General features: G+C 41.9%; 1 protein-coding gene across 3 annotated transcripts in view; it reads right to left on the minus strand.

The window, feature by feature from the left end:
- Nucleotides 1–16,003, minus strand: part of LOC134340478 (aryl hydrocarbon receptor-like) — a 169,469-nt gene that overhangs the window by 45,255 nt on the left and 108,211 nt on the right. For all 3 annotated transcript variants that reach the window (XM_063037788.1, XM_063037787.1, XM_063037789.1), the window contains exon 10: nt 12,441–13,878. In XM_063037788.1, coding sequence (XP_062893858.1) covers nt 12,441–13,878 — 1,438 coding nt within the window. The remainder of the gene's footprint in view (nt 1–12,440; nt 13,879–16,003) is intronic.

The following is a 16,003-nucleotide window of genomic DNA, read 5'->3' on the forward strand; positions in this document are numbered from 1 at the left end:
AGCGTTATGCTACAGTCAGTCAACGATTGGAACAATTTTAAAGGATAAAGTGAGAAAGGCCCTGCCCCGATGAAAGCTACAGTTATTACTAAGCAATGCAGTGGTTTAATTATTGTGTTTTGAGGTTTTGGGTTTTTGATCCTTCACATCAACCCAGCACCGATAGAGAGCGCGCTCGGGAGCGGTCTGTCACTGGATCGAACTCGGGAATTTCCATTCCCGAGCCCGGCGCTGAAACATACGTTTCTTAAGTGTTTTATATGCATAGAAAGGTAAAATATATACTATATACTAAGATAAACGTTTGACTAACTGACGCTAAATAATACCGGATGTACCTGTTCCGACTTACTTAGTAAGAGAACTTGCGTTTTTTTCCCGATCCCGATCCATGATAACCTACACACATCCTCCCGTATACTTTAAATCATCTCTAGATTACTTATACCTAATACAATGTAAATGCTATGTAAAATAGTTGTTATATTGTATTGCTTGGGGAATAATGACAAGAAAAAAAAAATCTGTACATGTTCAAACAACAAGTGCTGGAAGAGCACTTCCAGGTTTTCTCGATTCGCGGTTGGTTGAATTTGCGCATGCGGAACTCGTGGATAAGGAGGGCTGACTGTACTGGCTGGCAATGCAGTGGCAAGCAGATAATTGTGTCAGAGTACTGGACAAGTCCCTACAAGCGCTGAGAGGTATTAAGGTCAGTGTTTCTCTTCTCTCAAGCCCATGACGGAAAACACAAAGAGATCCTCAGCACGGTGAATTAAAAGAACTTAATATTACGCATTTGCAGAAATGTCTGCAAGCTCTTCACGTACAATTGGCTGCTAGGAAGTTTAGTGCTTCATTATGTAAACAAACTTGACAGCCACTTCATGCAGAGTAAAATCAAACAAACAGCAACAAGGTAAATGAACAGTGTATCTGTTTTTGGCAAAGTAGAGTTTTCTCCAAAAAAGGCAAGAAAGACATTAGCTCCAACAATGCAGCACTCTCTCAGTAACAGGCAGAAGCTCGATACTTAATGTTTTCAGACTGGGACTCAAAACTTACAACCTTCTGACTCAGGGGATGAGAGAAGTCCCAGCTGGAACTCAGATTGAAATAACTCTTATTTTAAAGGAACCATTAACCCATTTACAACTGACCTTTATTAAATCAAGTTCTATGGAAATGACAATGTGTTCTGCCCGAACAATCTCTTTTCCATGTGTGACTTATCTCCCTCACAGCCCTAGACCCTAGTGGTGTACTTTTCCTGTCATAGGCAGTTCGATGGATTTGAAGAATGAGCAAGATGCAGGCCATTCAGCCCCTTGAGCTTGTTCTGCCATTCAAATAAATCGTGACAGATCTTTGACCTCAGCATCACTTTCCAGCTTTATTCACAGATTTCATTCGGGAGCTCAAGATAAAGGAACCCTTAGGAGACAATGATCATAATGTGATAGAATTCACCCTGCAGTTTGAGAAAGAATCAGAATCAGGTTTATTATCACCGGCATGTGATGTGAAATTTGTTAACTTAGCAGCAGCAGCAGCAGTTCAATGCAATACATAATCTAGAAGAGAGAAAAAATAAAATAAAAACAATTATCAGTAAATCAATTACAGTATATGTGTATTGAATAGGTTTAAATAAAAACATGCAAAAAACAGAAACACTGTATATTAAAAAAAGTGAGGTGGTGTCCAAGTGTTCAATGTCCATTCAGGAATCAGATGGCAGAGGGGAAGAAGCTGTTCCTGAATCACTGAGTGTGTGCCTTCAGGCTTCTGTATCTCCTACCTGATGGTAACAGTGAGAAAAGGGCATGCCCTGGGTGCTGGAGGTCCTTAATAATGGACGCTGCCTTTCTGAGACACCACTCCCTAAAGATGTCCTGGGTACATTTGTAGGCTATTGCCCAAGATGGAGCTGACTAGATTTACAACCTTCTGCAGCTTCTTTCGGTCCTGTGCAGTAGCCCCTCCATACCAGACAGTGATGCTGCCTGTCAGAATGCTCTCCATGGTACATCTATAGAAGTTTTTGAGTGTATTTGTTGACATGCCAAATCTCTTCAAACTCCTAATAAAGTATAGCTGCTGTCTTGCCTTCTTTATAACTACATCGATATGTTGGGGCCAGGTTAGATCCTCAGAGATCTTGACACCCAGGAACTTGAAACTGCTCACTCTCTCCACTTCTGATCCCTCTATGAGGATTGGTATGTGTTCCTTCGTCTTACCCTGCCTGAAGTCCACAGTCAGCTCTTTCGTCTTACTGACATTGAGTGCCAGGTTGTTACTGCAGCACCATTCCACTAGTTGGCATATCTCACTCCTGTACGCCCTCTCGTCACCACCTGTATCGTCAGCAAGTATATAGATGATATTTGAGCTATGCTTAGCCATACAGTCATGTGTAGATACAGAGTAGAGCAGTGGACTAAGCACACACCCCTGGGGTGCACCAGTGTTGAACGTCTGTGAGGAGGATATGTTATCACCAATCCGCACAGACTGTGGTCTTCCGGTTCGGAAGTCGAGGATCCAATTGCAGAGGGAGGTACAGATGCCCAGGTTCTGAAAGTTCTCAATCAGGATTGTGGGAATGATGGTATTAAATGCTGAGCTATAGACAATGAACAGCATCCTGACATAGGTGTTTGTGTTGTCAGGGTGGTCTAAAGCCGTGTGGAGAGCCATTGAGATTGAGAAAGAGAAGCTATAGTTTAGATATATCATTATTACAGTGGAGTAAAGGGAATTACAGAGGCATGAGATAGGAGATGGCCAAAGATGACAGGAAGGGAACACGAGCAGGGATGATGGCAGAACGGCAATGGCTGGAGTTTCTGGAAGCAATTCAGAAAGCACAGGATAGATACATGTAAAAGAAGTATTCTGAAGGCATGAAGACGCAACTGTGGCCAACAAGGGAAGTAAGAAACAATATAAAAGGAAAGATAGAGGGAATAGAATACATCAAAAATTAGTGGGAAGTTAGTGGACTGGGAAGCTTTTAAAAACCAACAGAAGGCAAGTAAAACAAGTCATTAAGAGAAAAAAAATGAAATATGAAGGTAAGTTAGCCAAAAATATTAAAGAGGATACAACATGCTTTTTCAGATATATAAAGAGTCAAAAAGAGGCGAGAGTGGATATCAGACTACTGTAAAGTAATGTTGGAAAAGTAGTAATGAGGGATAAAGAAATGGAGGGCGAACTTAATAAGTACTTTGCTTCAGTATTCACTGTGGCAGACACCAGCAGTATGCCAGAGTGTCAGGTGGCAGAAGTGAGTGTCATTGCTATTAATAAGGAGAAGGTGCTTAGGAAGCTGAAAGGTCTGAAGGTAGTTGAAGAAATCGTGAAGGCATTAGTGATGATCTTTCAAGAATCACTTAATTCTGGAATGGTCTGGAGGACTGGAAAATTGCAAATGTCAATCCAGTCTTTAAGAAGAGAGGAAGGCAGAAGAAAGGAAATAATAATCCAGTTAGCCTGACTTCAGTGGTTGGGAAATTGTTGGAATCCTTTGTTAAGGATGAGGTTTCAGCGTAATTGGAGGCAGATGATAAGACAGACAAATGTCAGCATGGTTTCCTTAGGGAAAATCTTGCCTGACAAATCTGTTGGAATTCTTTGAGGAATAGGCAGGATGGATAAAGAAGAGTTGCTAACTTGGATTTTCAAAAGGCCTTTGACAAGGTGCCACACGTGAGGCTGCAAGCAAGATAAGAGTCCATGGTATTACAGGAAAGATACTAGCATGGATAGAAGATTGACTGACTGGCAGAAGGCAGAGTGGGAGTGAGTGGGAATAAGGGAGCCTTTTCTGATTGGCTGCTGGTGACTAGTGGTGTTCTGCAGGGGTCAGTGTTGGGACCACTTCTTTTTACGTTATACAGCAATGATTTGGATGATGGTATTGCTGGTTTTGTGACCAAGTTTGCGGATGATACAAAGGTAGGTGGAGGGGCAGCTAGTACTAAGGAAGCAGGGAGTCTGCAGGAGGATTTAGACAGATTAGGAAAATGGACAATGAAGTGGCAGATGGAATATAGTGTCGGTAAGTGTATGGTCATGCACTTTGGTAGGAGGATCAAAAGCATAGACTATTTTCTAAATGGGGAAAAAATTCAAAAATCAGAGGTACAAAGGGACTTGGAAGTGCTTGTTTAGGATTCCCTAGAGGTTAACTTGCAGGTTGTGTCAGTGGTAAGGAAGCAAATACAATGTTAGCATTCAATTCTCGAGAACTAGAATATAAGAACTAGAATATAAAAACAAGGATGTAATGCTGAGGCTTCATAAGGCATTGGTCAAACCACACTTGGAGTATTGTGAGCAGTTTGGGCACCTTTTCTGTGAAAAGATGTGCTGACATTGGAGAGGGTCCAGAGAAGGTTCACGAGAATGATTTTAGGAATGAAAGGGTTAACATATGATGGCTTTGAGCCTGTACTCACTGGAGTTTAATAGAATGGGAGGGGATCTCATTGAAACCTATTGTATGTTGAAATGCTACGAAAGAGTGGATATGCACAGAATGTTTCCTATAGTGGGGGAAGTCTAGGATCAGAGGGCAGAGGGACATCTATTTAGAACAGAGATGAGGAGGAATTTCTATAGCCAAAGGGTAGTGAATCTGTTAAATTCATTTTTACATACAGCTGTGGATGCCTAGTTATTGGGTCTATTTAAAGAGGAGGTTGATAAGCTCTTGACTAGTCAAGACGTCAAAGGTTACAGGGAGAAGGCAGGAGAATGGAGATGAGAGAGATAGGAAATCAGGCATGATTGAATGACAGAGCAGATTCGATAGGCTGAATGGCCTAATGCTGCTCCTACAGCATGTCTTATGGTCAAAGTCTCGATTTCTGTTTTATGCAGAAATCTACAATACAACATAGAAGCTCATTCATGGGATCACCATGTCCATGCCAACCATCAAATACCCAATCATGCTACTGCCATTACTAACACTTAGCCCATAGGCTTCTATGCCTTGGTGACTTATGTACTCACCTTGAAACCCTGTGACGGCAATTTTGAATGAACACAATGACAAAGCCCCTATAGCCATCTGGGGTACAGAATTCCAAAGATTCACCACCCTCTGATTAAAAAATCCCCTCTTTCTCTTGGACCAAAGCTCTACCCATTATAGTCAAACTGTGACGTAGTCCTAGTCACTTCAGTCAGGGGAGCCATCTTCCCTGAATCCAGACTGCCAGGTCTTTCAAGAATCTTGTAAGTTTTAATGAAATCTCCTCCCATTCCTCCAAATGTTAAAGAATACAGTCCAGTTTGCTCTCTCATTCCTCGTACTGTAAACCCACCATTTCTGAAATCAATCCAGTAGCTATTTGTTGTACTTCTCTCTAAACCAATACATTCTTCCTTATGTAAGCAGACCAAAATCGTGCAGAATGTCCCAGTTGTGATCTCACCACAGCCTAGACAATTGTAGTAAGACTTCCTTATTCCTATATTCAAACCGTCTTGTAATAAAGGGTTACAAGCCATTTATTTCACCTGTTGTTAGCTTTCTGTATTTTGAGTACAAGCACACCAAGGCCTTCCTGAACATCAATATTACTTATTTTCTCACCATTTAACAAATGCTTTGCTTTTCTATTATGTGCCCCAAAGTGCTTGATTTAACATATTTCCACATTGTCTCCCATCTGCCATCTTCTCACTCACTCAGCTTGCCCACATCCTTAAAGCCCTTTACATCCTCCTCTATACTGACAACTCTGTCTAGTTTATTATCAAAGTTACAAATATGACACTGGGTCCCCTTAGTAAAATTGTTGGTATGGCCTGTGAACTAGTAGGGCCCAAGCACCTATCCTTGCAGACCCCACAGGTCACAATCTAACAACCTGAGAATAATTTGCTTATTCTCACTTTGTTTTCTGACCACTAATTAGTTTTCAACTAACATGAGTACAGTACTGGAATGAGTACAGACCCCACTAGAGTACCTAGGAAGGCTCTGAAAACTTATCCCAACCAACAGGTGGGTGTATTCAAAGACATTTTCAACCACTCACTGTTATGGTTGGAAGTTCCCACCTGTTTCAAAAGGGCAACAATTATATCAGTGCCCAACAAGAGTAGTGCAAACTGCCTTAACGACTGTCATCCAGTAGCACTCACACCATGATGATGAAATGCTTTGAGAGGTCGGTCATGGCTAGAATGAACTCCTGCCTCAGTAAGGACCTGGACCCACTACAATTTGCCTATCACCACAATAGGTCTACAGCAGACACAATCTCAATGGCTCTTCACATGGCCTTAGATCTCCTGGATAATACAAACACCCATGTCAGGATACTGTTTGTTGACTATAGCTCAGCATTTAATACCATCAGTCTGACAGGGCTGATCAAAAAGCTACAGAACCAGGGCTTCTGTACGTCAAGGTAATAATAACTCCTCCTCGCTGACTATCAACACTGGCGCACCTCAGGGGTGTGTGCTTAGCCCACTGCTCTACTCTGTCTACACCCATGACTCTGTCGCTAGGCACAGCTCAAATGCCATCTATAAATATTCAGAGGATACAACCTTTGTTGGCAGAATCTCAGATGGACATGAGAGGATGTCCAGGAGCGAGATATACCAGGTAGTTGAGCAGTATCACAGCAACAACCTGGCACTCAATGTCAGTAAGACCAAAGAGTTGATTATGGACTTCAGGAAGGGTAAGACGGGGGAACATGAACCAATCCTCACAGATGGATTAGAGGTGAAGAGAGGGAGCAACTTCAAGTTCCTGGGTGTCAAGATCTCTGAGGATCTAACCTGGTCCCAGCATATCAGTGCAGTTACAGAGAAAGCAAGATAGTAGCTATATTTCATTAGGAGTCTGAGGAGATTTAAGTTGTTATCAAAAACACTGGAAAACCTCTAGTTGTACCGCAGAGAGTATTCTGACAGGCTGCATCACTGTCTGGTATGTGGGGAGGGGGAGGGGGGCTACTGCATAGGATTCTAAGAAACTACAGAGAGTTGTAGAATTAGTCAGCTCCATCATGGGTACTAACCTCTGTAATATCCGGGACATCTTCAAGGAACAGAAAGGTTCTTTAGAAAGGTGGCATCCATTATTAAGGACCCTCATCACCCAGGACATGCCCTCTTCTCACTGTTACCATCAGGAAGGAGGCACAGAGGCCTGAAGGCACACATTCAGCGATTCAGGAACAGCTTCTTCCCCTGTCATCTGATTTCTAAATGGACATTGAACCCATAAACACTGCTCACTTTTTTCCCCTCTGATTTTGCACTATTTTAAATTGAACTATTTGATATACATATACAGTGCCTATAAAAACAACTCACCACCCCCCCATTGGAAGTTTTCATATGTTATTGTATTACAATATTGAATCACAGGGGATTTAATTTGGCTATTTTTTGACACTGATCAACAGATAAAGACTCTTTTGTGTCAAAGTTAAAACAGATCTCTACAAAGTGATCTAAATTAATTACACATACAAAACACAAAATAATTGACTGCATTAGTATTCAGCCCCTTCAGTCAGTACTTAGCAGCAATTACAGCCTTGAGTCTGTGCAGATAGGTCTCTATCAGCTTTGCACATCTGGACACTGCAATTTTCCCCCATTCTTCTTTACAAAACTGCTCAAGCTCTGTCAGATTGCAAGGGGCTCATGAGTGAACAGTCCTTTTCAAGTCCAGCCACAAATTCTCAATTGGATTGAGGTCTGGACTGAGTTGGCCACTCGAAGACATTAACTTTGTCGTTTTTTAAGCCATTCGTGTGTAGCTTTGGCTTTATGCTTGGGGTCACTGTCTTGCTGGGAAACAAATCTTCTCCCAAGTCACAGTTCTCTTGCAGATTGCATGAGGTTTTTCTCCAGGATTAACCTGTATTTTGCTGCATTCATTTTACCCTCTACATTCATAAGCCTTCCAGGGCCTGCTACAGTGAAGCATCCCCACAGCATGATGCAGCCACCACTATGCTTCACGGTAGGGATGGTATGTTTTTGATGATGTTGGTGTTTGGCTTATGCCAAACAAACATAGCATTTAGTCTCGCAACACACATCAAAGTTGCTGGTGAACGCAGCAGGCCAGGCAGCATCTGTAGGAAGAGGTGCAGTCGACGTTTCAGGCCGAGACCCTTCGTCAGGGTTTAGTCTGATGGCCAAAAGGCCTAATTTTGGTTTCATCAGACCATAGAACCTTCTTCCAGCTGACTTCAGAGTCTCTCACATGCTTCTGGCAAACTCTAACTGAGATTTCATGTTAGTTTTTTTTCCCAACAATGGCTTTCTCTTTGCCACTCTCCCATAATGCTGCAACTGATGAAGCACCCGGGCAACAGTTGTTGTATGTGCAGTCTCTCCCATCTCAACCACTGAAGCTTGTAACTCCTCCAGAGTTCATAGGTCTCTTGGTGGCCTCCCTCACTAGCCTCTTCTTGGTCACTCAGTTTTTGAGGATGGCCTGCTCTAGGCTTTTAAATATCTGTGCCATATTCTTTCCATTTCTTGATGATTAACTTAACTGTACTCCAAAGGATATTCAGTGACTTGGAAATTTTCTTGTATCCATCTCCTGACTTGTGCTTTTCAATAACCTTTACACAGATTTGCTTAGTGTTGTTTTGCCTTCATCATATAGTTTTTGCCAGGATACTGATTCACCAGCAGTTGGACCTTCCAGATACAGGTGTATGTTTACTTCAATCATTTGAAACACCTTGACTGCACATGGTAATCTCCATTTAACTCATTATGTGACTTCTCAAACCAATTGGCTGCACCAGTGATTACTTGGTGTGTCATGTTAAAGGGGTGAATACTTATGCAATCAATTATTTTGTGTTTTATATTTGTAATTAATTTAGATCACTTTGTACAGATCTGTTTCACTTTGACACAAAAGAGTCCTTATCTGTTGATCAGTGTCAAAAAAAAAGCCAAATTAAATCCACTGATTCAATGTAGTAAAACAATAAAACATGAAAACTTCCAGGGGAGGGGGGGTGGGGGGTGCATAATTTTTATAGACACTGTATATACTTACTGTAATCAATTTATTTTTTTCTATATTTATCACGTATTTCATTGTATTGCTGCTGCTAAGTTAACAAATTTCATGACATACACCATTGATATTAAATCTGGTTCTGATTCTGAATTCCATCTGTTCTAACCTTGCTAGCCAAACAAATGTCTTGAACCTTGCTGAAGATCATCCAAAAATCTGAATATTTCATATACCCTGGTTCCTCCATATCTACCATACCCATTTACACCATCAAAGAACTCCATCAAATGAGTCTTTCATAAATCCATATCAACTCTCACCAGCATGTTCACTTGTGACAGGTCCACCAAGGACTCCCAACCAGAATTAAAATTATCCAAACACCAGTTACAGCAGCATATTGTCTAAGATGCCTTCTTTATGGGGGGAAAAAAGTTTTGTGGGAATATCACGAGTTTCAACATCTCAATGACAATTCTTCCTTACCTCAATTAAAATACCCAAAGCAGACATCTAGGTTGCAAGATTTGTCCAATAAAAATCTGTCCATCTCTGTGCAGCCTTCATGTATTCGTTGCTGTTGTTATCCAAACATCTACCACCAAGCAGCAGAGTGAATTCTACATTTTATACACCAGTGCACTAAAAGCTATTCCCTAATTTCACTTCCAAGAGGACTTCCACTAATTTTAAGCGAGCATCTCCTTGCACTGCAGTTCTGGATTACTGATCATTTTGAAATCCTTTAATTATTTCAAAGAGTTTGATTTGGTCCACCACCTCCAACTGTATGAGATCAAGGGAATACAAACCATATTTACACAACTTGTCATCGTGCATTTAACCTTTTGAGCCCCAACACCTTTCTGATTGTTCTTCATGTGTACCCTCATATATGTCTTTGAGAATTCTTATTATTCATTCACGAGGTGTGGATATCACTGTAAAGGCCAGGAAATATTGACTATTCCCAGCAATGCTGCAATTGGACCGTAACTTTTGATTCACTGTACAGTACAGGAGGATCTTTTCCAAGGGCTAAGTTGAAAGGCCCTGTGTTTCAAAATGTGTGACAGACAATCAGTCTACACAGTTGCATCTCATTGCTTTGTCTCCCACCAAATCGGGCCATAATGTTTTACAAGAGGAAGTTACGTTGTTCTAGGTGAAAGCTACTGACAGACTGCATATTGAAAGGGGAAATGCAGTATATCTTACAGAACAAGAATGAGGAAGTAAAAAATTATTTCTTCAGAATAGGCACCACAATTGGTTACCACAATCTTCAGCATAATAATAAATTCCTAGTTCATTGTCTTTTTTTTTACAAAATCAACAAGCAGATTTTGCAAAAGTTTCCATTTTGAGATGAAGTGGATTGGGTTAATAGGCCAACACTTATTAGCAATTCTCTTTAGCACTAATTTATTTCATCACTATACTCAGTGAAGAGTTCATGCTTGCCTCTGATGTGTTAACTCTTTCCTTAAGAATTGCCTCATTTAGTGTTCCTCACCCAAGCATCACTCTTCCACCACCTAAAACATCAGCAAGGGACTCCTACCTCTCTGAGCAATTGAGGTCTCCTAACTCCTTCCTGGCACAAAGGATTCATGATCATTCAAGGTAGCTTACCACAACATAACCACTGTCCAAACAAACCCATGGAGACTGAGAGGTAGTAGCTGGATGAAGTTGATAGGCGCTGGTCAATCTCAAAAATCTTAAAGTGTTGGAAAAATGTTTCATCAGGACAAGAGTGGACCATTTACCCTTCCATTCTGCCAATCAACTCAGGGCTGACCCAATATTAACTCCATTTATTTGGCAATATCTTTGATATCCTTGCCCAATATAAATCTATCAGTCACAATCCTAAACGTTTCAGTTACCTGAACATCCAGTGAATTGTATATTTTCAAAAGAATGTGGAACTGCTTTGAATATACAAATATAAATACATGCCAACAAACTAGCAATCTCAATGGCTCTCCACACGGCTTTAGACCACCTAGACAACACAAACACCTACGTCAGGATGCTGTTCATTGACTATAGCTCAGCTTTTAGTACCATCATTCCCACAATCCTGATTGAAAAGTTGCAGAACCTGGGCCTCTGTACCTCCCTCTGCAATTGGATCCTCGACTTCCTAACCAGAAGACCACAATCTATGCGGATTGGTGATAACATCTCCTCCTCGCTGATGATCAACACTGGTGCACCTCAGGGGTGTGTGCTTAGCCCACAGCTCTACTCTCTCTATACCCATGACTCTGTGGCTAGGCATAGCTCAAATACCATCTATAAATTTGCTGACGATACAACCATTGTTGGTAGAATCTCAGGTGGTGACAAGAGGACGTACAGGAGTGAGATATGCCAACTAGTGGAGTGGTGCCACAGCAACAACCTGGCACTCAACATCAGTAAGACGAAAGAGCTGATTGTGGACTTCAGGAAGGGTAAGATGAAGGAACACATACCAATCCTCATAGAGGGATCAGAAGTGGAGAGAGTGAGCAGCTTCAAGTTCCTTGGTGTCGACATTTCTGAGGATCTAATCAGGTCCCAACATATCGGTGTGGTTATGAAGGCGGCAAGGCAGCGGCTATATTTTATTAGGAGTTTGAAGAGATTTGGCATGTCAACAAATACACTCAAAAACTTCTATAGTTGTACCATGGAGAGCATTCTGACAGGCTGCATCACTGTCTGGTATGGAGGGGCTACTGCACAGGACCAAAAGAAGCTGCAGAAGGTTGTAAATCTAGTCAGCTCCACCTTGGGCACTAGCCTACAAAGTACCCAGGACATCTTTAGGGAGCGGTGTCTCAGAAAGGCAACGTCCATTATTAAGGACCTCCAGCACCCAGAGTATGCCCTTTTCTCACTGTTACCATCAGGTAGGAGGTACAAAAGCCTGAAGGCACACACTCAGCGATTCAGGAACAGCTTCTTCCCCTCTGCCATCCGATTCCTAAATGGACATTGAAGCTTTGGACACTACCTCACTTTTTAAAATACAGTATTTCTGTTTTTTGCACATTTTTAAAAATCTATTCAACATACATAATTGATTTACTTGTTTATTTTTGTTTTATTTAATTTATTATTTTTTTCTCTCTCTGCTAGATTACGTATTGCATTGAACTGCTACTGCTAAGTTAACAAATTTCACGTCACATGCCGGTGATAATAAACCTGATTCTGATTAATGAGTATAAAATGCTCTGTCTCTGTAGGGTTCTCAGGGCACAGAATTAGCCTTATTACCTCATCTTTCTCCAGTGTGGACTGCATCTGGACCTGCTCCAGATCTGACAATGAAAAGCAAAGAAGAAACATCGGATAAGAACATTAGTGCGAGGTAACCAAGTTAAAATCTCAGGCCTACCTTGTACAAATCAACGGCACACCAGCTATTTTGTTCCTCGGGGTGTAAGTGAGAGTATTTGTTCACATTAGACAATGGGACTGTCGGTGTCGGGTGAAATGCAGGAAGGTTCGTACTCTTCCCACTCACATGAGATGCTGTGGAGCTGAAATGTGGAAATGCCATCCCATTTGGTTGGTTTGCTCCCAGGAACCAGCCTGCTTGATTGTAACTCTCATATCCATGACTAGCTACTGCAGTGCTTGGATGACTGAAATCAAATCTGCTCTGTTGAGAAGAGGCAACACAGGGAGGTGCACTGGATGGTGAATGAAATAGGGATGTGTTTTGCTGCAGGTTAACTCTACAGCTCTGTGCAGCTCTCAAGTATCCGTTGCTGTTGCTGCAGTTCATTGTGGCAGCTGGGTTTAGTCCAGTGACTGAGGACGGACTTGAATTGTTGGACTGCTGTGGATAATGGTATGACTGCTGGTTGTTATACTGCATTGACAGTTGCTGACCGGGTGGCTGCAAGTGCTGCTGCAAATGAGGGTCCTGTCTCACAGCCGGCTGCTTATGAAGGCCGTACTGCTGGATGCATTGTTGCTGCATGGGACCAGAGGTCTGTGCATACTGCTGCTGCAGAGAATGAGGCCAATGCTGTTGAAGCAAGTCCTGCTGTGGCATGCTGTGTGTTCGGCTACAAGGTTGCATTGCTTCTTGGGGCAAGTAACTTGCCTTGCAAGACTGTTGAGGAATTGATGGCACGTTCTGTTGCAAGTGCAATGGTGCCATCGGAGGCGGTCTGTTGGCTTGTCTCTGTGACATCCCCAAGCATTCAGGCAGTTGATCCCCTGTACCTAAATTCTCTTGCAATCCAGATTGTTGGTGTGAACTCTCCTTCTTCTTTAGTGATTCATGGACATAAGACAAAACCTGGTCATTTGTCAGCACGTCACTGAGGGGGCATTCCATGTCCATGCTCAATGTGCTCTCTACCCAGTGCATGAGCTCCAAGTCTTCTGGTGCCAAGCTCTCCAGTACATCAGGGAGGCCATTGTCGCTTTGGAGCATGTCATCCAATGTGGACAATAGGTCATCTTCTTGCTTGATGCTGGGGTCCTCCTCTTTTACATTCTTCTCTCCATTTGGGAGACATGGTGCATTGACTGTTGATCCACTGGCAACTGCTCTGCCAATTCGACTTAAGGAGTACTTGGGCTCCACTGCTGGGTGCCTGATGTACACTGCTTTGTCTTGGCTCATCATGGCTCCAAGGATTGAGTTCGGATCCATGCATCCATTCTTTACCACACTGGAATTACCATTCTCAGACGGATATGGGTTGGTGACCTCAAATAGAGGAGAAACGCTATCATACAAGACAGCCTCCCCAACTGAGAATGGAAATTGGAATGGCATTGTGCGTTTCTTAAAGTGATCAATCCCTTCTTTATCCCTGTGGAAAAATAATTAAATTCTTTAATGGAGACTTTGACAAGCTGTTTAATAAGAAGCACATATAAGCAAGAGTTACTGTGGGAGAAGCACACAGGCAAGACACATGTGAGATCAACATGACAGAAAAGTTCACAATCAACTAACTCAGAGTCATAAAACAGGGAAACAGGGCTTTTGGCCCACTGAGTCCATGCTAGCCATTAGCTATTGATTTACATTGATCCCATTTTATTTTCCCCACATTCCTTTCAGCTCCACCCAGACTCTATCCCTCACCTACACATCAAGGTCAATTGATGGTTGCCAGTTAATCTACTGGCCTGCATGTCTTTTGATGTTACAGGAAACTACAGCCACCTGTAGAAAACCCATGCGATCATAGGAAAAACATGCAAGCTCCATTAAGACTCAAGGTCAGGATCGAATCAGGTTGCTGTCACCATGAGCCCAGGTTACACCATTGTGCTGTTAGTATTACAGTAGTTCTTTTCATTTTTCTGCCCCCCTCAGAGTGCAACTAATCCTGATCCCTAATTTTTTTAAATCCAAAATAAACTTTATCCATAATAAAAAAAATTTACAAGAATCAACTGTGCAACGTCTTTTCATCCGTATATTTGTTAACAATGTGTAGTCCTAAATTGCATTTTAAGAACACTAGCACTGTTGCCACTCATGTTGCTTCCTGGGGTGGTACACTACTACAACGACTGAGGGGCTTTCGCAGCGACCAGGCCCCACCCTGTCCAGGAGTGGAAGAACTCTACGATGTGGTCCACTGCGAGCCCTTGTGGTGGTTTCACTGAGCTTCAGTCCATCCCTCAGTACACACTCTCGCAGCTTGGAATGCGTCAGTTGGCAACATTCCTCGACAGACTGATCCTTAATTGCCTTGGGACTAAATAGCTTGCTGGCATTTCGGAGGGTGGTTCATTGCCTGCCACTTTGCTGTCGGTCAGCAGTCTCATTTCAGCCAGACTGGGTACTGATTAAAATCTCTTTCCTTGAAGGACATAGTGAACCGGAGCTTTTCCAAACAGAATGTAACTATCATAACTACTACTAGCTTTTCACTTCAGATTATCTCAGTAACTAAATTTAAGTTACCCATCTGCCAGGGTGAGATTTGGACTCATGACTCTAGAAAATGGGACTGGTAACTCGATTTGTTGCCATACACCAACCAGTAATGTTGAATACAGATAGTTCTATTACATGGACAAAATAATAAAATAGAGACCAGTTGAAATAGGAAGAAAAGATTTTTTTAAAAAAATGTTATCTCTCTTCACCCTGAAATAAATGTTTGCATTATTTCACAGCTAATTTTTCTAATCAGTTCAAAATTTTAACTGAACAGTATATTTATACTGTTTGTGATTTTTATAAATGGCTTTGATCAGGAAGTGGAAGGGCAACAGATTACTAAGTTTGCACGTGACATGAAAGCTGATGGCGTGGATAGCGTAGAAGGTTAGTGTAGGTTACAAGAGACCATTTACAGGATACAGAGATTGGCTGAGAAGAGGGAGACAGAGTTCAATCTGGAAAGATATAAAATATACACTTTGGAAGGTCAAACTTGAAGGTGGAATACAGGGTTATTAGCAAGATTCTTAGCAGTGTGGAGGAAAAGTGGGACCGTGGGTCCACAACCATAGATTCCTGAAAGTTGCCATGCACATTCATAGGCTTGTTAAGAAGACGCATGGTGTGTTGGCCTTCAGTAGTCAGGGGACTGAGTTCAAGAACTGTGAGATAGTGCTACAGCTCTATAAAACTCCGGCTAGACCACACTTGGAATATTTTGTTCAGTTCTGGTTGCCTCATAATCAGAAGGGTGTGTAAGCTTTGGAGAGCATGAAGAGGAGATTTACCAAGATGATGCCTGGATTAGAGAGCATGTCTTATGATGAAAGGTTGAGTGAGACAATACTTCTCTCTTTGGTGTGAAGGAGGATGAGAGGTGACTTGATAGAGGTGTACAAGATGATAAGAGGCACAGGTAGAGTGGACAGCCAGTGCCTTTTTCCCCAGGGTGACAATGGTTAATACAAAAGGGCAAAATTTTAAGGTGATTGACGGAAAGTAAAGGGATGTTAGAGATAGGTTTTTTTTTAATA

This window comes from Mobula hypostoma, chromosome X1 (genome assembly GCF_963921235.1).
Source record: "Mobula hypostoma chromosome X1, sMobHyp1.1, whole genome shotgun sequence".
Taxonomy (NCBI): domain Eukaryota; kingdom Metazoa; phylum Chordata; class Chondrichthyes; order Myliobatiformes; family Myliobatidae; genus Mobula; species Mobula hypostoma.